The sequence below is a fragment of the Chroicocephalus ridibundus genome, chromosome 1 (genome assembly GCF_963924245.1).
Source record: "Chroicocephalus ridibundus chromosome 1, bChrRid1.1, whole genome shotgun sequence".
Taxonomy (NCBI): domain Eukaryota; kingdom Metazoa; phylum Chordata; class Aves; order Charadriiformes; family Laridae; genus Chroicocephalus; species Chroicocephalus ridibundus.
The window spans coordinates 101700187-101722611 of record NC_086284.1 but is presented as its reverse complement, the minus strand read 5'-3'; the positions used below and the strand labels follow the sequence as shown (position 1 = coordinate 101722611).

The 22425-nt window shown below is 43.7% G+C and overlaps 1 protein-coding gene across 3 annotated transcripts in view; it reads right to left on the bottom strand.

The window, feature by feature from the left end:
* Window positions 1-5261: 5261 nt before the first annotated feature.
* Window positions 5262-22425, bottom strand: part of KCNJ6 (potassium inwardly rectifying channel subfamily J member 6) — a 170225-nt gene continuing 153061 nt past the window's right edge. For all 3 annotated transcript variants that reach the window (XM_063345554.1, XM_063345563.1, XM_063345572.1), the window contains exon 4: window positions 5262-8653. In XM_063345554.1, the coding sequence (XP_063201624.1) occupies window positions 8328-8653 (326 nt within the window). In that variant the 3' untranslated portion in view covers window positions 5262-8327. The remainder of the gene's footprint in view (window positions 8654-22425) is intronic.

Below are 22425 nucleotides of genomic sequence, written 5' to 3'. Positions count from 1 at the left end.
TATGTCAAAGAAATGATACTTGTGTAGAAAAATTAAAAAAAAAACAGCAGCATTGCTTAGCTTTGAACTGTTGATTCTAGCGGCCCTGCCCTTTGGTCAAAACTTCTGTTGGGTTTCATCTGTAGACTTTGCACTTGTTTATATTCCTTCCTTTCTATTTACAGGGATCTTTTGTATTTGCTATGAACCATTTTACCTTTTTGATTAGAAAGTGTATTATGTTGTTTTCGCCTGTTTTTAGTATTGAGTTTGTTAGAAGTGAGGATTGCTGGTTTGTCTGCTAAGTGGTGGCTTCCGTTCTTTCCTACAGAAGCTATAGGACAAGCGTCCTCTTCTTGCCCCACTGCTGTGCCTTAACCCAATTTCAATAAAATGCCTTGCATTGGGTTTGAGTGGCAAGGTTTTGGGGTGTGTGTGTGGGCTACAGAGGTGGCTTCTGTGACAAGCTCCTAGAAGCTTCCCCCATGTCTGATAGACAATACCAGCTGGCTCCAAGATGGACCCACTGCTGTCCAAGGCTGGGCCCATCAGCAAATGTGGTAGTACCTCTGTCATTACATATTTAAGAAGGAAAAAAAAAAGCCCTGGGTGGCAGCAGTCAGAAAAGAGGAGTGAGAATATGTGAAAGCAACAACCCTGCAGACACCAAGGTCAGTGAAGGAGGAGGAGGAGGTGTTCCAGGCACTGGAGCAGAGATTCCCCTGCAGCTTGTGGTGAAGACCATGGTGAGGCAGGTTGTCCCCCTGCAGCCCATGGAGTTTAACTGTGGAGTAGATATCCACCTGCAGCCTGTGGAAGACCCCACACTGGAGCAGGTGGATGCCCAAAGGAGGCTGTGACCTCATGGAGAGTTCATGCTGGAGAAGGCTCCTGGCAGGACTTGTGACCCTGTGGGGCAGCCGCACTGGAGCAGTCTGTTCCTGAAGGACTGCACCCTATGGAAGGACTCATGCTGGAGAAGTTTGTGGACAACTGTCTCCCATGGGAAGCACCCCATGCTGGAGCAGGGCAAGAGTGTGAAGAATCCTCCCCATGAGGAGGAAAGAACAGCAGAAACAACGTGATGAACTGACCACAACCCCCATTCCCTGTCCCCTTGCACCACTTGGAGGGAGGAGGTAGAGAAACTGGGAGTGAGGTTGAGCCCAGGAAGACAGGAGGGCTAGGGGGAAGGTGTTTTAAGATTTTGTTTTTATTTCTCATTACCCTACTCTGATTGGATTGGTAATAAATTAAGTTAATTTTCCCCAAGTCCTATCTATTTTGCCCGTGATGGTAATTGGTGAGTGATGTCTCCCTGTCCCTATCTTGACCCATGCGCTTTCCGTTATATTTTTTCTCCCACTGTCCAGCTGAGAAGGGGAGTGATAGAGCAGCATTGGTGGGCACCTGGTGTACAGCCAGGGTCAACCCACCACATGCCTTTAAGAGAGTCAAGTCATTCTTTACTCTTGGTAGCATCTTTAGCACATTTGGCTGTGCTTTTGGTGATCCCTAGGGTGCCTAAAAATATGTGCCTACAGCCTACTGCAACATGTGTGGGTTCTTTAGACTTTGGCACGTATTTGATGCGGATGGCATTTCAGTCAGGTGGAGACCTCTCCTGACTCCGTCATCTCCTAGGGAGCCTAAAAGCAGGAGCAAAAGGCAGCACCAATTCTTAAGTCGTCATCTGAGCAGATGGTCTCCCTTCACAGAAATGCCTCCTAATTCCTACTGATCTTGGTAAGAGCTGGTAAATGTTCAGGACTTCTGAAAATCACAAGCAGAAATTTAGGAGGTTAGCTCTAGCATCCCATCCATCTAAATCAAAAATGTTGCCATGAAAAGGAAGTAACTTCTATCACCATCTGAATAAGATTCATTGTGATGACTTCAAAGTGTAACAGTTTGGGTGTCCCACCCGCAATCTTACTGATGTTCTCAGATTAGAGATTTCTCATTAAGATACCATAATCTTTTTTAGAAAAGGTCCTTTTCACTTTGAGCTTAATTTGATTACAGTTACGTTCTTAGGAAGATTTCTTAGGCGTTTTAAAGAGCTCTGGCAGCGGTGCCATGCTCCAGCTCCATTTCCTCAGCTCAGCAGAAGGCTGTGTACGATGTGCTGCGCACGTGAAGTGGATCAAACACTGTGCATTGCGTTGCCATCCTTTCGGAACTAGAACGGTGCCATCTCAAGCACCGCATCACACATCCTTTAATATGGATATTTCAGTGAGGAATTTGGGTCCTCCTTCCTGGGGAAGTGGCCAGGAAGGGCGGCTGTGAGGATTTGTGCCTGTGTGCCAGGCGCTCTCCTTTTCTCAGCTGGAAAAAGTCCAGAGGACTCCAGTCCAACAGGCTGTGAAAAGCACGCTGAGGCAAGTGTGGTGGGGTAACAGTTCTCCACCAGTTCTTCCAGTTTAAGTGTTCCAGAAAAGTAAATGCAAGTGACTGCCTATAATAATTTGAGGGAAAACAGCTCTATGCCTTGGGAGAGTGGCTGGTACAGACTTCAAAGCAAGCTGGTGGCAGGATTGTGCCCACAGCTTCCAGAGGACTGCCCATGAGCTGCATCTATGAGTTTGGAGCTGCCATCTTTGACTTAAAAAAAAAAATAGAAAAAAAGTGCAGAGGGCTCTCCCCAGTCCTGCCCTCTAAGAAAAAAAACCCCTCAAAGCAGCTAGTATGATTTGAAACACTAAAGTTTTTATGCTGTGTGGGTAACACACAGGTTAGAGAAGACGAGGAAAGAACTATGGTTTATATTTGTGAATTTGCTTAGAATAGAAAACAAATTTCACACTTGAGATGAAATAGCAAGATATTCGTGTCTCTCTATCTTTGGATACCATGTCTGTGTGCTATCTGTGTGAAACTATACTAGAGCATCAGTATACAGACAATAAACGGGAGAATGGCAAGTGGTTAAATAAATATGTTGTTACACTGAGGTTGCCACTAGATTATAATTTCTGGAAATCTAGGGGATCTGAAAAAGTGGAAATTGCTAGAAGTAAACTTGAACTAAATGCACAAAATTAAGTGTGCCCTGGAATGCCTAACACCACCCCTCCCCTCCAAAAAGCCAAATCCTAGAAGTTTAAAATTCACTCAGGAAGCATAGAAGAGCATCATTTAATGCGAATAATAAAGACCAGCTTTCAGGTCTTGTTTTTAACAACTAATTACAGTGCCAAGCCTAAATTTATGCCTGCTTTCCCAACGCATGTTTCCAAACAGCTTGTTTACAAGCTGAAGGATCGAGAGTGGAAGAGAAGCCAACTTTTGGTTTTGTTATTACATTTGATTTATAGCCTAAAAAGGCCGAATGAGGTGATGTGGTTGTTAAGGAAGCTGATATTCTGAAAAGAAAGATATTTTGGTGGACAGAGATTACCATAATAGTAAGAAGTTTATGTTTCACAGTCAGAAGCTCTGGTGGCAGCTGCTGAGAAATGTCCTACCTGAGGTGCCTGACTCCTCACGTTGCCCCATAGACAAATGACATTTTCAGCCTTCAGCATCTAATTCACATCCACATTAAACAACTGGAGGAAATGGTATAAATTCACCACTTGCTTAAATTCTAATCTGCGAAAGACAGGAGTCTCAGATAGATACACCTTCCTCCTGCCGGCCAGGGTTTCTGGGCGTAACATTGTGCATCCTCTCTTGCTGTACTCATCTGACAGCAAAGCTGGAGTGATATAAAAGGCCTTGGCTTCCCTCCGCCTCCTGGCGAGGCTGGTGTGGTGGAGGGTGTTCAGAGCGCATCAAACAAAGGCCTCGTGGGATTTGCCCTCCTAGGGCGTGGTAGGTGGTTGCATTCAGAGATGTAGGCGAAGGCCATGGTGCTGCACCTCTGCAGACGGCAGCTGGCTCAGGAGGTGAGAAACCTGAGCACCATGCTGTTCCCAGCATGAGGTCTGCCATTTAGCCAGGGAGCACCCTGATCAATAGGATGGAGGCTGCTATGGACCCAGGGAAGGAGGAATTTTCCACTCTTCTGTTAAAAACAGAAGGATTTAAAGTTCCTTTGGGCTAGCAGGAGCTATTCAAGAGCCAGTCAGCCCTTGGCCTAGGGGCTGGGTCTCTGTCGTTGTTATGGCAGGGTTAGTTTCTCAGGAGACGTGGGAAATGGCTTTGAACCTCCTGGGCTGAAAAGAGCAGGACTTCCCTCTCCTAAGTAGCTCAATACCATGCAGCTGAGCAAAATGGGAACTTCTGTCCTGTGGCTGAAAAGACAAGAGGGATTTCTTCCCTGGTTTTGAAGGATCTGCGTTTCCTTTTTAACTCCAGCAGAGGAACATGGGCAACCCCAGATTTGGGCGCCTCCCTGCACCAGAGTTAAATCCAGAGCCTGTCTTGAAGTTAACTGCAAACCATCCATCAATCGTTTTCCTCTTGCATTTGTCAGCACCTTGTCCCACCTGGCTGAGCAGCTGGGGACCCTCCTGTGGGTGGCCACGTCCTTCCTCCGCCTTGCAAAGGGTGCGCAGAGCTCTGCCACGGGGCTGTGCAATCCTCTCTGCATGCGCCGCAGGTACCTGCACGCTTGCAGCAAGGCCCTTCGTAGAAGCAGACTTTCGGCTTTGATTATAGAAGTTAAATTTGTTGACACAATGCCAATGACTACGGTTTTGTAGGGCAAAGATCTAGATCATAACAGCTTTATACTGCTAAGAGAATGTTTGCTTTTTTTTGGTGTGTGTGCCTATTTTGAAATCATTTATGACATTTATTTTAATGCTGGTAAGATGGTATTTACTGCTAAATAATAAGCCAGAGTTTCAAGTATTTGCTGAAGGTCAAATTCTCACCTGGTATAAATTTGTGTTGCTCCATTAAAAGCAGTATGTCTGTGTCTATTATCAACACCTGAAAGATCTGGTTTGGAAACTTGGATGGGGAGAAACAATTAGTGTGTCATGCAGAAAAAAGCCCATTTCTGTTCATTGGAAGAAGGAATTGAGAGCTGCATTAGATTACTGAGAGCTCACATTTATCTCTGCAAATTCTTTTGCTTCTGGAAATCACAAGATACTCTGAGAAAAAGACATCAAAATGTATTAATGAAGTACATAGAGATGGGTCTTGATTAATTATGTAGTCAATTATATTAAGATGTTGCATTATTCATGTTCCTTAAGTGTGATTTGCCAAAAATATTCCCATATGGCACTGATATTTCGTAGTATATTGTTTTTGATTAGGAGATGAAGTTCCCGGGGTAAGTTATTCACTGTTAATGAAAACACCACTCAGTATATACGGCTTGAAAATCCTTTGTTAATTAACAGCATTCAATTCTTAATTGTCTTTTTACCAGTTCAGTTGAAATCATTGACACAAAATACATTGTTAAACTGCTTAATCAATCATTGTAGAAAAATAGAGGTGTTTGATAGGGACATTCTAGTACAAAGTTTACGTGAAGCTTCCCCATTGAAAGCTTTGGAGGCTTCTATTTTTTTTTAAGCTTATGTTACAAAACTGAGATTTCATAAACTTTACAGTCCATACTACATTAATACCAAAGACAGTAAAATACAAGGGGAGAGAGAGAGAAAGAGACGAACACACACACCTTAAGCTTTAAGTGCCCTATTCACAAAAATATAGCTTACACATGCGCATGCCCCAGTGGCAGAAAGTCTATTTTTTATTTTTTTTTTTTTGTGCTGAAGGACACAAAAAAGGTTGAATTAGGGCCCTGAGCTGCTGTTCTAATTAATGCAAACTTTTGTTAAACTGCAGCGATGAGTAATAGGGTGGCCCAGTAAATTACAAGAGCAAAAAGCAGGTTTGTCCTCAGAGGAATGCTTTGCTTTCAGCTCATGCACCTTTAGCCAGGACTGACACACGCGGGCGGCTCGTCGCTATCGGTGCCGCACTCCCCACCCCCGGCTCCTCTGCTCTAGGGCTTCCGTCTTCCAGTGGAGCTGGGGAGCCCCCCTTCCTTCAAAACGCTCAGTACCCGCCATGGGTAGCCTGACGGGCGGGTTGTGATGGGTGAACTGGAGCACTCGGCAGCCGCTGATGCTGGGGCAGAAGAACGGGCTTTGAAAGGTCTGCAGCAAAAGACGAGTGCTGTTTCACAAAAGCTAAGCGTAAGTAGCCTTTACCACAAAGTTGGCAGAATCAGCCAGCCCGGGTGGGGGGAACGAAAATCCATATTCTGCACCATTCCTCACATCCTGCTGCTTTGTGAAAGCCTTCTAGGGAAAACGTTCAGAGCTGAAACAAAAACCTCTTTCCGTTCGGCCTCATCTGCCAGTCCTTGGTGTGAAAACCCTTTCCCCACACCCTGCTCTGCCCATCTCAGGATGAAGCACAGCTACGGGACCTGCAGAAACCCCACTGATTAGCCACACGCTGTGAAAACTAGCAAGGGGCAGTTGTTTCAGCAAAAAAAATCGAAAATCGGTGTGAAATTAATATGAAAGCTATATCACAGTGCAAAATTTCCACCTGCCCACTAAGTTTCTCCTGAGGTTATTATTTTTTTTTTTTTCTCTTCTATTTTAACGTAAATGAGTCTGTACAAAAATGCTTCGGATTCTCTTCAGTGTATTCTTCCTTTCTGGAGTAGGCAGGCATAAAAAAAAACAAAATTAAGGCTGCAGCTTCTTCTCCTTCGCTGACAGAAATGCTGCTCTCGATGGGCCTGAGCGAAAGCCCGCCGAAAGCAATGTTTTTTTCAACAGGCAGTATTTTATGCACGCTGGGCCTGACTTGAGTGGTCCTTAGCACTGGGCGATGCTGCACCGTGTGAGCAGCCCCGCGGGGAGCGCGTCCGTGACCCTGTCGCCGTGCTCACCAGCTCCCCTACTCGCGTGAGCGTTGCCGCGTAAGCGATGCAAGTTATCGCTGCCCCGTTAATTTTAAAGTCGTCAAGTCGGGATGTACAGGATTTACACGCATTTACAGCAGCCAAGGAGCGAATCTAAGGTGAAGAAAGTCATCAGGGAACCGCTCTCCTGAGCACGGGTGGCAGGAACCGTGTGTTTAGCTGAGAAACCCTGTTGAAGCTTATACCCAGGGATGTCGCACCGCCCGTGACTCTGCCGGACCGGCCAAGCACCGGCGCTGTCAACAAATGGATTTCATTGATTACGGCTTCAGATGAAATTCATCTGTTTCTTTGCCAGCTGAGTATAGCTAAAATCTACTTGCTAAGGTGCAACGTTCAGTTTTCAATGGCTTGTGCTGTTTGTGTAGCAAACTACTCCGCTGAAATCCCATGGTTTGGGTGGGGAGAAGGGAGAGTTTCCCTAGGTATTGCACATAAAGGATAATACCTCCACATGAAACATGCTCGCTATATTCAGAGTGTACAGGAAATTCTGGTTTGCTGTGAGTTTGCCACAGCCTAAATTTTAGGTCGAACTGCCAAAAAAATAACCAGGAACGGTTTGCCTTATTTGTAAACATTTTCACAGTATATCAGTAATTATGTTACAATTTCTCTACCTTGCCCTCTCCCAGACTTAATGGCTTTTTAGAGTCAGCGAAACGATCTGTTTGGCAAACAGTGAGGTACTCTAAATAGCTGCCAGTCTGGTACACTGAAGAAAATGTCATGCACTAGAAGAGCCATAGATATAGGGGAAAAAAAAATAATCAATATTACACTCCAAATATTTGAAGAGAAATACCTACTTGATGGGTAGTTAGTTTTTGCATCCCAATATTTCTAGAACTCTGTTTCTAAACCTACATTAATTACACACCTATGTACATTATTTAGAAGTTCTTTACTACAGTACTTTTGTACATGCGGTGTTTATTACTAAATGTAAAGAGAAAGTAATTACATAAGGCATATGTACAGTATCGTGTTGGATTGCAGATCCCTCTGCTCACCTTCGTCTTAAAGCTGCAAGGCCCATTTCATAGACGCTTGTCACCCAGTTTGTGAGACTGTCCTGAAATACATAAAAACTGGAGCCGAGGCCCATTTCTTTGATAAGCATTAATTAGACTTTCCTTTTAAATCCCATGTATATGTTCCCATTACTTTTTTTTTTTTCTGTTGTTTTTGTGGATAAACCTGGAGGTCTGAACTCAGAGGGGTGCCGAGGAAGCCAGCAGTCATTACCAGGGTGGGGGTCGAGATTCCACCATTGATAATGGGTATTGCAGCTTTAACCCACGCCTTTGTTTAGTCTGTGAATCTCTTGAGTTTAAGTTGGGCAGGTGGCTATTTCACATCTTAAGTATTTATTTTCCTGGAATTAAGAATAACAAGGAAGAAAAAAAAAAGGCGTGTTGGAGAAAAAAAAGGGGAGCAAAGAGGGAGAAGATAAAGAGGTGGTGTGGCCCTTATGCCTCTGGTGGTTCTACACTTTGGACTCATTCTCCAGGTTGGCCACATCACCGTTTCTTTCATTTTGGTCTTCTTGATTCTTTTCTTCCTCTTCGGTTTCCAGCTCAGCATGCTGGTCCAGCTTGCTGGAAACAGACCACGTCAGGGGCAGTTCTGCTCGGCTGGCCATCTCTGCCAGCTCTTTGGCACTGTAAACTGGTGTGTTGGTCTCATATGTTTCATGAAAACTGTTGTAGTCAACTTCATAAAATCCATCCTCCAGAGTGAGGACAGGGGTGAAACGGTAACCCCACAGGATCTCACTCGTAATGTATGAACTCCGAGCTTGGCAGGTCATTCCTGTAACAGAGAAGCAAGAAGTGCTGTAATAAGGACCCGCTGCTTTCACAAATCCTTACTTATTTATTCATATAGGCAGAGAATTGTTTGTAAAAAGACATATGCTAGGAAAGAAATAGGTTTGACATCATATGAGGTTGAGTTTATAAAGCAATTTTACAATGTGTAACCTACTTGATGCCCTTTCCTTCTGTGCATGTATATAGTAAGTCTGTAAGCATGTATATGGTAAGTCTGCGAACAAAAAGATTAACATTTCTTTATTAAATGCAGTTCTTCTTCCTGTATTTCATCAACGAGTAACTCACCCGCTGACGAGTCTCAGATGGCTTATGGAAAATGTACATGACAAGCCTGCCCCACATCAGTTATTTAGAAGGTAATCATAAGCAACTAAAAAAAATGTTTAATTTTAGGGGCACAAATGGCAGTCCTTAGAAATGCACGTTGTTTCTCTGCACTGCTGGCATCAGATAAAGTCACATGGAGAATCTTGTGAAGAACAAACATTGGTAGTTTAATGTCTCCGATCTTTTTCAGGGCTGTGCAAACTGCTCCAGATAATTCTGCCCTCCTTCTCTCGTGCCTCCTCTCCAAGCTCAGATAGCTTGCTTCTGACAGGTGAAAACTGCTGTTTCTTGGTGCTCTGTCTTTTTCACGTGTAACGTTACGTTCAGAAAGGCATTTACCAGCTGTTACCACACTGTGGTACTTCAGCCCTTTTCCAGCGTTTCCCTCCGCGTGCTGCAGCGCCCCAGACCCTGCGGAGGGGCGACTGTCGGGGAAAGCTTTAGCGTGAAACCGCTGCACCGTACCTACCTGCTACAGCCAGGCAGAAATGAGAGTGTGCTTCTATTGTACTTACTGATCTTAATTTCTCTTTCCTTGTGCCTGACAGGAGCACTGAAGCCTTCTTTTTTCTCGGTTTTGCAGGACAAGACGTGTTTGCATTTCAATTCTCAAGTAGCGGACAAAAGGAAATAAAAAAGAGCTTACCGTCTTTCTGTTCATTTCACAGGTGGGAAGGGTGGAGGGACATGAAGCCATATGACAAAAATCGTCTCTTGTGAGATTTCCTGTGTGATTTTTTAGTCTAAAGGAGATCTTCTTTCCCACAAAATGACAGAGGGAGAGGAACATGGGGGCTCGCAGAGCACTATACATACGAGAAACGCGGTAGTTGTGCAGCAGCTTCCCCAAAGGAAGGTCATTTGTTTGTTTGCAGCGCTCTTCTGGGCAGACCCAGAAGACAGGATCTCCCTGCCCCTGGAGGAAGGCATCAGCAGGCTGGGGACAGAGAGGGCCGGCAGCAACCATTGCTGTCCTGGTGCCCTCCCTGATGTCTCAGGCACCCCCCTGGGCAGGTCTCCTACCAGCTCCTTTGTGACACCCCGAGACCAGTGACCCCCAGATGGGTTTCCCCAAAGGGGTGTGCCATTCCTGAGACTGACGTCTTTCTAATCCCTTTCTCTGCTGCTGAAATTTGACTTTGAAGCGAGTGGGAAATTCGGAGTTTTCATTACAAGGGCAAGGAGATTAAATACAAAAAAATTGAAGTCCCTTTGAAACAGTATTGCCTTCCTCTGCTCAGATCAAGTACTCAGTGATCCTGCTGCTTTGGTTGGAAAACTTCATTTGACTGGTGGGAAAGAGGGGGGCAATTTTCTGCAGAAGTCAAGAAGATTAATTGAACTAACGGTAGAGTTACACCTCATTAAAACCAAACCCTCATCTGAAATTTTGACCTGTCTCAGTTTTTAATTTGGTCTCCCATTCAACAATGATTTAATACCTATTTCTTTTCCATAGCTAGACAAAATACTTTCAGAGCTAGAATGAAAGAGTTAGGATTTTTCAAGCAAGTAAGTTGAAATCAAGAAAAAGACTTTATCAAGTGAGGGATGTGTGTGAGAGAGAGACCTTATTATGCTCTCTAAAGGTTTGAGAAAGCTAATACAGAAAAAAACTTGTAAGAAGTGGATCACAAGGATTCCAGATTAAAATGCGTCACAGTTGTGGAGACCCTTGCAGTGATTGCCAGCGTGCCTGGAAGCAGAACAGAGGGAGCTCTGCAGCTCTGCATGGCACGGCTTTACCAGTCTCTGCCTGCGCTGCCTCAGAGGTCCTTCAGCTCCACAGTCAGCAGAGCTTTTGGGCTGTCTTTCCTGCATTTAAGCCCTTATCACATATTATGGTCTAATTTACACGTTTCATTATACTCTCTGGTTTTAATTGCCCTGTGAAAAGAAATGTGACTTTTATTATTTGTTGTAAGTTCTGAACGTGCTCTTGGTTGACAGGGGAGGCTGCATCTTGAGTGAGGGCATTTTACGCTTTAGGTTTCCAAGTATTGTGTGATTTATTCGGAAATTGTGTGGTTTATATGTAGCTATAGATCTGTTGCACAATGACTTTAAAAATGACTGTGGTTTGACATTTTGACTAGTGTCTCATTTTAATTGGACCCCTTCAGGGCAGACGAGAGCTGGGGAGCCTTTGGAGCTACTTAGCTCAGCATTAATTGGACTTCTTCAAAATAAGCCGGGAAATTAAGAGACCCAAATAATTCATTCTAAATTAATTAAAACTGTAACTGGAAGGAACGGTCTATTTGAGAAGGAGCGTCAGAGCCCAATGAAAACCTTGAGGCTGGACTCTCAGGTTCTGTGGTGAGGGGCATGGATTGAAGCTGGGCAGCAGGAGGTGATGGAGGAGCATCCCTGCTGGGCTGGGCAGCTGCCCCATCCCACCCATCCTGGGGGCTTCAGGGGTCCCCGCACCATGTGTCCCTGCTGCCTGGCACGGGAGGAAGACAGCGGCAGGATTAGGGCTACAGTGCTGTGGGCTTGGACCTGGTCACCTCGCTGCATACTGTGTTTTAGATGCGCCATGAGCTGGTGGGACCTCTGATGGTTGCCCTTAACTGCTGTCTCCCTCCTTTAAACTGGAAGGATTTTTAATGAGCAGTAATGAGCCGTTGTATATGTTGCAGCTTTCTGTTAGGTCTTAATGACATATTTGTGGTTTGTTTGTTTTATGTTTGCACAGGCTAGGGAATCACGACTGAGTGTTGTGCAAATACTTGATTGCTTGGAAAGTTACCTAAGAAGTAAAATTAATTGCCATCTTACTTCATTGTGGGTTTTTTTAATCATGTTTAATGTTCAGTTAGGGCTTTGTGGGCTGTAACCAGTGTCATAAGAGTTGCCACTTCTCTGTGAAAGAGACACACCACGGTAAATACTGTTCCTATCGCTCCCCCATCCCTACTGCTGGGTCAGAACTATGCAGGCAGAGTTGCAAGTTGAATTTTGGTCCTTGTTATACTGGAAGAGGCAAACTAAATTACGGGGATTAGGTGAAGGAGAATGATTTTTTTTTTTTTAGGCAGCCAATCTGATATGGCAACATTTTTATTGCTTTGCTTTCAGATGGGAACAAAAAAGGTCCTACTGGCAGTGCTCGGATTAGCTCCATGTATCTGGAATTAGCAACTAGATCAGGAGCCAGCCTGCTAAGCCACTTTCTGTCTGCTTTGAATTTGACAAACAGCTGGGCTCCTGCCACAAGGTACCTGTGCTGAGGCATCTGCCCATGGGTTAGGCTGTAGAGGGCTTGGTCACATCCCTGACATTATGTCCTTTTTGCTTCAACAAGAAGGTGGGACCGTGCCCTGGCTCCAGACAACATGTGGGTTGTTCCTCTCTGGAGCACGGTCTGCGCGGTGGCTCCCTCTGCCTGACTGGGAGCATGGACACTATTTCATAGCACCCCATCAGCAATTTTTCTTGCAGCTAGAATGAAAGATTTTATCAAGCTTAATATTTGCACCAAGCAGTCTATGAAAATGACAGAATAATTCCCTTAAGCTGTTGCCGGTACGTGGGTAAGGTTATAACCCCACCCTTGACTGATTAGAATTAATAACAAAGTTGATGCCACCTCCAGATTCATTACTCTTGAAAAGTTTCCCTGTGCAGTTATTTTGAGGTTATAGCTCGTTCATGCTGTCTACTGTTATTTAGGCTTATGCTTTGCACTGTCTTACAGTGCTACAAGGGTTTGGTGTGGTGACCCAGTGTGACTTGATGCATTTCCTCACAGCGCGCTTAATTTAAGATTTCATGGTAGCTTACACAATAATATGTTGTGTCATGCACTCTTACCATATATTATTTCGCTTTGTGATGGGAGCCGTCAAAACCAAAATGCTACAAAAAAGTTATGGGCAAAAGGGTACTGCAGAATCATGGCATCAAATACATATTTGGGCCAAAATACAGTGATTTTTCAGCTCCAGGTCAGGCTGCTGCAGACTACACAGAGGGACAGCCTCATTCAACTTTTGTTTTATTTGGGGCCGTCTTTATTACCACAGGACTTTTTATTTCCAAATTCCACTCCTGTGATAAAAAAAGGACTGTAAATTAAATGAGAGGGGCAAGAGTTACAGCCCATTACTGTCTGCGTCTTTTTGGCTGACAGCCACGATGTCAAGCCGATTTCAGGGTTTGGCAATTTTCTGCCGGGACTTAGCAGAACGAGGCAGACTTTCCGCTGCAAAAGTTGAATGGGATATCCCATAAGAACGACCAGTTTTCAATCATTGCGTGGGAAGTTTGCTTCCCAGTTCAGTTTGGAGTAAGGCCTCAGCAGCAGAGAACTCAAGTGTGCCCAGAAAATAGTGGTGTTCCCATTTCTGGGGGCACATTCGGGAGTACAGAATTTGGTCTGGGGTCTCCAGCTGGGAGCTGAGACTTCCATGTGCACACGCGGTGCTCCTGTTAAATTACTTTCACCCTGTCTTTATTCATAATTTCCTTTGCTGAACTATCACTGTAGAGATTTTGATCTACTTTGTCAAAAGTTCGTTTGTATGATTAGAACTTTTTTAAAACAAACCTAAATATAAGGGAAATTTTGTACCCCTTGAGATTAATTTCTATGGCCTCTGTGTCAGTGTTCACGATGAAACTAGTTTACTGTAGGAATTATGAAGAAGGGGAAGTGCTGACCCATAGCCTTAGAGCTGACTTTTGCGCCTTGCCTGGGGCAAGGGTGAGAAGATGAGAGAATTTTACTTAAACACTGTGATAATGGCACCGATATTGAGTTAATCAAATGAATGCGCACCAGTATGGTGCTCAAAAAAGTTACAGTGACTTTCTAGGTTTGTATCTGGGCGTTGCTCCTGTGTTCATTAAGTATCCTACAAGGCAGAGAGATGGTCTCTGCCCAGGTGACCTTTTAGTCTCTAATATATTTGGTGTGAGATTTGTCAGTCTGCTATTTTTAGGTGTTAAGGAGAATGAGAAAGCAATGTGTGCTATTAAAAACAAGCAAAAGGCTAGGAGTCAAGAACTCCTGATTGATATCTTGGTTCTCCTGCAGACACTGTGTGGGCTTTGGCAAATTACCTAGCTTTGCTGGGTCTCTTTTATTTGGTGGGCCACAAGGGACGTGCTGAGATTTAAAGGCGGTAGATGTGCTTGCTGTATATTCTCTTCCTCATCTAGACTTTCACTGTCGGATTTGTACTAAACAATTCTCCCTGGTGTGAAAATGATTGCCTCAAAAAAGGACAGAGATTTAGAATAAAATTTCCATAGTGCCACCAAGTTATTGTCAGAAATGTTCCATATTAGTTAATTCATTCTCTTTAATCAAGCTAAAAAAAAAAAGATAAAAAAATCATGTTGTACCCTGAATTTGCCACTTTTTGTAAAGCCCAAAATATCAGTTGTCATTGCTGGAAAATGTTGCAAATACCGTGTTCTGGTAAGACATTTCCCCCCTCCTTTTTGTACTTATGTACATCTGACAAGAAATCAGTGTTTTTTTTCAGATTTATTTCAGTAAAACCCCAATAAATATGTATAACCTCTCTTTCAGAGCTAGTGATGGGAAATTCCCAGGGGTTCTGATAACTTGATTCAGAACACACCTGGAAATTGGATGCTTATGTCATCCTGAGCAATGTCTAAAGCTGTTGAAAGGAATAAAAACTGGACAGGTGCCTGCAAGCATTTTCACCGTATCTTTGCTTCAGCGTGCCTGGGAATCCGTGCACAACATCCTTGTGTTGTGGGTTATGAATGGTCTTCTCCATGTCCCAGCTACATTGCAGCACGGCCACTCCTGGCCCTGGCCCTGGTGCAGGGACTGTCTGTGTGAGTGAGAGAAGAAGGGGTGGGGATGATTTTTTTTGTCCCATAAGAATATAAGAAATTAACTTTCATTGCTTTTTTGTTTGGTTGTTTGTTTTTTTTTTTTCCATTTTTAGTGTTAAAACCGGTGCGTTTTTTTCCCCCCTAAATTGAGTAATTTGCTATTTCTATTTTTGTATTTCTTATTTAATCAGACCAAGAAGCTGATCGCTATATTTGAAATTTTATAGCTTTGATCTAACGCCATCTGTGAATTCTGATCAGAGGTCTTTGCGGTAGCTGCTGTCTTTGTCTCACAGCTGATGACGGGACCAGGGACAAGCGCCACATCAGAAAATGCAAGTTGCCATTGAGTGGGCTGGAGCTGTTGGCCTGACCACCACCCCCAGTAATAAAATCACACCCCCTGTGGGAGAAGGCACGTGTTATTATTAGGTCATGTTTGCCTAAGAGGCGACTATGCACGGGAAACTGAGCTGGTGAGAAGCCGTAGCGTCAAGTCAGTGGGACTTTCTGACACTCCAAAATCTATTTCTTTCTAAGCAAGGTGAAAACAAATAGCAAGTATAAAAAAATGCAATTGATAGTAAGTTAAATTCTTAAAGTTAAGAATTCTTAAGTTAAACACATTTTCATTCTGTCTTCTGCAAATGTGATATGTTGTATAATGCAGCATCTAAATTAGAAAAAGGTGGACGCGTTTTAGTCTTTTTCAAAATATTAAAAAGATGCACATTTTTTTACTGCAGTAGAAGATTTCAATGCCAGCGTAATGATATTTTCCAATGGAAAAATGCTGAGTTAGAAATGTTTCATTTACTTGGTTAATATTTCTCCTATCAGGAATTAAATATACTGCATTGAGCATTTTGTGTCTATTTTCTTGCTTTCTAACACTGCAGTTAGATGTAGCTTAGTCTGAGGAATCGTACACACATAAGGCGGAAAATCTTGTCTGATTCAACCTCAAACGTGCTGCCACTTTTAGCTAACAGTACCATACACATTCTCAATAAACCGCTTCTCAAAGAGATGGTACAATTACTTTTCAGACAATATTTAACCTTCATTTAGCCTTATATTCAGGCCATGCCCAGCAAATCAAACTGCCTGATGTGCATGAATTTTAATCATTTTTTCAGCTGCGCTTTTTTAAATGGATGATGATTACATTTTTCTGTCGACTAAATCTGGGGAAATTTAATATATCAAATAAAGCAGTGTCTGACCAGAGAGAGAAGCTTGTTCCAGAATTGGCACTCAGAGTCCTTGGAAACGAGAGACTTAATTCGGTGGAGCTGGAACATGAAGTACCAGGATTTTGTACCCGACTCTGTGTTTGACTGTGGGGATACATTTATAGATTCGGTGCTTTCTCAGACATTGAATCGGCACCAGGCAAGCGCTTTATTTCTCCTAGCAGATACCCACCTAGGAAGATATAGGGGAACCGTGTTTTAAAGAAGCTGCAGTACACGGTTGTAGCTTCAGTGGCTCTGCTTTCAAAATAGGAAGTACTGAGTAAACAGAAGACCTGTCCTGACCTTTTAAAAATACATTGCTATCGATCCATGGGTTTCCTCCTGAATTTTGGCCCACAGATGGGATGCTCTCCTCCTGGCGCGGTGCGCAGGCAGCCTACTCATCAACTCCGTGACAAACAGCCGGGAGCAGGCAGCAGAGGCACCGGGCTCCAGCTGAGCTGCCTGCTGCCGCCTCGCCGGAGAAGGGTCTTGGTAGGATTTTTCTCTAAGCAGCGCAACCTGAACCCACCAGGACAGAGATACAGCATGGAGCAGAGAGGATCCTTGGTGGCAGGGGGTGTGGAGAAGACCCCTGGCAGTACATTGAGGCTCATAGTCCTGTTTATGTTTTTGCACCTATCCATCTCTCTCACCAGGTTGCTTCCATCAAAGAGAGCATGACCAGCCAGCAAGAATCACAGACTTTGCATGAGCTCCTGTTGGCTTCTTATTTCTTTTCCACAGTCATAAGCAACATCTTTAATTCTTATACCGGAGAACCTCAGGAAATACATAGTTCGCTCAAATATTCCAGTTTGGTTACCTCGGCATTTGAAAGCACTTTGGGCTTAGTCTGTTTTATGGTCTCTCTTCAGTCACTAGATTCACTGCTACTGGGGAAAAACATCTCATAAAAACACCAGGAGAGGAGAGGATGGTGGGGTATGCTCAGCTGCACACTGGTGTGAAGGGGTTCTCTGCCACATCTGGCTTCCTGCAGCCTGATCTCAGGCTGAGAGAAGCTAAAGGGACACCCTTTTCCTCCATGGGCTGTGAGTCCCCTGCTCTTTCCCTCACCTTTTATGAAGAGGTGGAGGGCCACAGAAAATCTGGTTTTGGATAAAAGAAGGGTGAAGAAGGAGCTGCCTGAGCTGCTGCATTACTCATCTTGGGGAACAGAGCAGTAGAACAGATCCTCTTCTATGTTCTGCATAAACCCAAGGACTAAATGAGATCAGCACCACAGAAGCAGGTTCCTCTCTCTCCACTCCTTGCTGGGGAGGCAGAATACGGGAAAGGGATAGATATAAATTGCAGGTAGGAAATGAAGAAAAGAAAAATGCATCCTCTAACACTTCTAAGCTTCACAGTTTGATAAAACCCTGTCTTTTTGAAAACTCCAGCTTTGATATGCAGTTTGGATGGGAACTGCTTCTTCTCAAAAATGTTCAGGCTAACATTGCAAGATGCAATGTTTCACTGGAACAGGCTGCCCAGAGAAGTTGTGGATGCTCCATCCCTGGGGCTGTTCAAGGCCAGGCTGGATGGGGCTTTGAGAAGCCTGGTCTAGTGGGAAGTGTCCCTGCCCGTGGCAGGGGGGTTGGAACTAGATGGTCTTCAAGGTCCCTTCCAACCCGAACCATTCTATCATTCTATGATTCTGTGATGCAATCGTTGTGATGCACCTGCAGCAATCATCTCAGGGCAATGACCAGGGATGGCATTAGTAGAGCTGGAAGCTCTGCAGGTTGCCTGCTCAGCTGCTGAGAATATAGATCCTGAATGCATTTGGCCTTGGAAAGGGGTACAAGCATTGTTTATGTGAGAGCTCTTCTAAGATAGCCAATCTTTTGTGGAAAAATATATCTGACTGCTATATTTGCTCTATGCTACATAATGCATAGCACATGCAACCCTCTTGAGGAACATGTATTTAGCACACAGTAGTAGCTGGGACTGAAACTTGAACAAGGCATGTTTGGGCATTGCTAAGATCCCACATTAGCATCAATGCCAAGAGATGACTGGGAGAAAACCCCCTTTAGTTGGAATGATGATTGCTGTGAAAGAAGCATTTTCCGTAATGGCTTGTACCTGCTGCACACTTGTGCTGTCACGGCTGTGAGATAAATGTTTAATTAAAATATACGTGTGATCTATTTCACCTCTTGCTGTGCCGACTTCTTAAACACGTAATTTGAGTCTGCATGTTTGGATGGCTTTTGTTTCTCTTCTTAAAATGATACAAAGAGAACAGAACATCCAAGGGTTGCTCTATCCTGAACTTTACTGACTTAGAGCTTGTTATAAAAATGTCACATTTTACTCTGGAAATGTTTGTGAACCCAGGATTAAAGACAAAACAGTGTGAACACGCAGCTTGGCATGCTGTAAAATTCAGGAAATAAGGAAGATCACTAGCTTTTTGACAACAAAATCTGTGAATCACCCACAAAGTATTCTGGTAGCTGTTTCTAGGTGTGTGGCTAAAGGCATTGCTGAAGCCTGGTTTAGCTGTTGTGAAATCGGAGGAGGAGATGAAAGAGAGTTCAGGATAAAGCACTTGTTTCTGCCAGGCAGATGCTGGTGAGAAGTGATGTTTGGAAATGCAACAAAAATAAAGAGAAATTATGTTCTATCTAAAATCACTTGGATTTTTGGTTAGCAACAAAACATTTCAGTGGGGTTGCCTGGGCAGTTTCATAACAGTGTATCCTTTTAGGTGGGCTGGAAAACAAGCTAAACGTGGGTAGGTGGTACTTGCTTTTAGAAGAGACAACTTGAAGAAATCAGTTTTTCTAAAGATATCTTAGTTTCAGAGATGATATTTTTGATTTATATTTCACCCGAAAGAGTACCAAGAGGACTAGTGTAGAGGTGCTCAGTGGTATTCAGAAGAAAGCTCTAAATCCTGACAGCATCACTGAAACCGTCATAGCTACCATGTGAGAAGGCCAGCTATTATCACATGCCAGCCTACAAAAAGCAGCTGGGCATGGGGTTGTGTGAGAGCCGGATCAGTCCAGCTCCGTAGCACTGGCTAATAACGATACAGCTGCTTTCTGGTTCTTTAACCAAGCAAACCAGCATCTAGCCCTTTCTCCGGACATTTGGGTGAAGCTCAGCTCCTCGAAAGTGCTGCCCTTTGGTGATGGTTGTTGGACCTGTGCTTAATTCATCTGGCAGCTCCTCCTCTCTTCTCTCTGGTGGCTTAAGCATGGACCTGCCTCTAGCCCTGTTCCAGTTCCTATGACCTGTTGGCAGTGTAGCCCTTGGCAGGTGGAGAAATTTTACTCACATACCTCGAAGCATGTCCCTGTTTTTCACAGAATCATAGAATAATTTGGGTTGGAAGGGACCTTAAAGGTCATCTAGTCCAACCCCGCTGCAACAAGCAGGGACATCTTCAACTAGACAAGGTTGCTCAGAGCCCCATCCGATCTGACCTTGAGTGTTTCCACGGATGGGGCATCTACCACCTCTCTGGGCAACCTGTTCCAGTGTTTCACCACCCTCATTGTAAAAAGTTTCTTCCTTACATCTAGTTTAAATCTACCTTCTTTTAGTTTAAAACCATTACCCCTTGTCTTATCACAACCGGCCTCGCTAAAAATTTTGTCCCCATCTATGTTGTAGGCCCCCTTTAAGTATTGAAAGGCCACAATAAGGTCTCCCTGGAGCCTTCTCTTCTCCAGGTGGAACAAGCCCAACTCTCTCAGCCTGCCCTCACAGGAGAGGTGTTCCACCCCTTGGATCATTTTTGTGGCCCTCCTCTGGAGTGGAACAAGCCCAACTCTCCCAGCCTGCCCTCACAGGAGAGGTGTTCCACCCCTTGGATCATTTTTGTGGCCCTCCTCTGGACCAACTCCAACTGGTCTGTGTCTTTCTTGTGCTGAGGGCTGCAGAGCTGGATGCAGTACTCCAGGTGGGGTCTCACCAGCGACCAGTTTTACAGGTCTTTAGTGTAAGAGCTGAAGAGCCTCAGTGTTTTGGTCCTGTCTGAAGGACCCCCACACTGTACACGTCCCAGAGCTGACTTACATGCTCTGGGGGGAAGAGGAGGAGGAATATCTGGGCTAGTTTTGTTAGTATTTCAAATGATGGGTTTGGATAGTAGACCTTATACCCTTTCATTTTCTTAATGGGAGGGAGTTTAGGCAACGAAAGATTTGTTCATGCTCCTATTTAGTGTGATTGGTCAACTCCTTTATAAAAATCTTTTTAAGGGAAACTGTTAAACACAGAAAGCTTAAAAATTCATCTGTCATAACAATAATCTTTAATTAAAATTTAAATTAGGTTTATTGATTCAGCTATTGTTATCTTTATCATAACAGAAGAATCAGACAATCACAGACTTCATGCAGCTCTGATTTTTGATGAACTTTTGCAGGCCTTCTAGCAGTTATGCAAAGAAAATCATCTGCGCTGTTAAAATCCTCCCACTGAATAGCAAGTGGGTTTTGAATTTTTTTCTTTTTTTTCAGTTCGTAGGATGAGACTTATTGAGTTGATGCTTTCAGATTAATAATATTGGCTATCTGACAACTTTAGCAGCATATTTTTGAAATGCAGGACTGAGCAAAAACTGACTGCCTCAGGGAATGAGATGCAAAATCTTTCCCTTCTGAAACACTATTTAATATTCAAGTTATGTCAAAATTTTTATCCATATTTTAGCTGCTTGGCATCCTGTCTGATAATAGGTGCTATTAATATACCTCCTAGTAGATCAAGGACCATTTTAGAAAAATTAATACTTGGTTTTAATTGACTTTGGTTCTATTTGAGGTGAGGAAGAAGCTGATTCTGATCTTTAATTACTGCCTAGCATTCAGCAAGGAGTCCAATAAAGGAGAATAGCAGCAGTAGAGTTGGGATTATAGGAAAGCTTCAGTACTCCTCTGCTGATATTCCTATTCTGGGAAAAATAGGAACAGCACACTTGAAGATCCAGCTTTTTCAATCTAGCACTTTCCTCAATGCCTGAATTCATTTAAAAAGGAAAAAAAAAAGAAGCAAAAATCCAGCAAAACATATTTTCGTCTATTCCTTATTCATGTATTGTAAATATTTAAACTAATTGTTTCTGGGAGGAGCATAGACAAATCAATCTTTGAGAACATGCTGTGTCTGATTTTGCCACGAACATTTCCAAGTGCTGATGGAGCGCAGAAATTCTGAGTTTTTTTGATGTGTGCACCTCATTCACAGAAGGAACGAAGTCATTAGGGTTTTTTAGGACCCCAAAATTCTCCTTAGTTTAACAACAATTATCTCAGGCGGTGAGAAAAATTAGTTGTTTTAGTAAGGACAAAATAACAAGCTCGAGAAGAGGTGGCTGGGTATGTGGAAAGCTGTCTGAGGAAAAAAAAGAAAAGAGGGTGCTCGCACTCAAAATTGTGCAGTTCCCAGAGGCGAGTACCCAAGATACCCCAGAGGAGTCTGGAAAAAAAAAGACCGGGCTTTTGAAGCAAGCAGCACCTTGTATAAAGGCCTGCATAATGTTGTCTGTTTCTTCCGAGTAATTAATCATAGAATCATAGAGTTTCAGTTCAACCCTGAGGATGGGCTTTGGTTCAGCAAAGATGTTAAGCTTTTTCTCCGGGAACAATGATCAGAAAGCACTTGTTTGGCAAAGGAGTGTTTTGCCTCAGGGTGTTGTGGTGCTGGGTGGGTACAGGGGGCATGAGCTGTTCCAGTCCTCCCTGGCTGCGGGCTCTTGAGTGGTTTCAGCTTTACTGCTGCGGGTTGTTTCATTCCTCTCTATCAGTCATGAGGTGGCACTCTTCTACCAGAAGAGATAGCTTACAAAGATTTTGAAGCCTGCATCTATATAAACCGAGAAAAAAAAGAAACAATCCCAGAAAAATATTGTTAAGAGGTTATTGCGAAAGTAACTTTTGAAATGTCTGGGCGGGCGGGCAGATGAGACACCCCAGGATGCTGTGTGTTTGCGGCAGGAGTGTAATATCTGAAGGAGATGATTCCTTCCTGAACTCTCTTTGAGCTAGAGGGTAGTAGCTTGCTAGATTTTCTTCTGACTCCCATAGAGATTTGAGGCATTTCTGTACAGCAGCTGCAGATTATATTCTTCTTCATGACAAGCACAATTACACAGTCTCGCAGCTTTTATTACTGCTGCCAGACCACTGCTAATTTGGAGCACTTCATTGGTATATGCTCTGTACAATGAGCGCTTGGCTAAAACTGGAAATCCTTTACTCTCACGATATCCTGCTTCTCAGAGAATAAACTAGATCAGGCTCCCAGTTTCAGAGGTAAACAGGGGAAAAAAAAAACCACCCCAGGCATTTCCGGCTAAAGAGATCTGTCTCTAACATTGCATATGAGTGTTTAA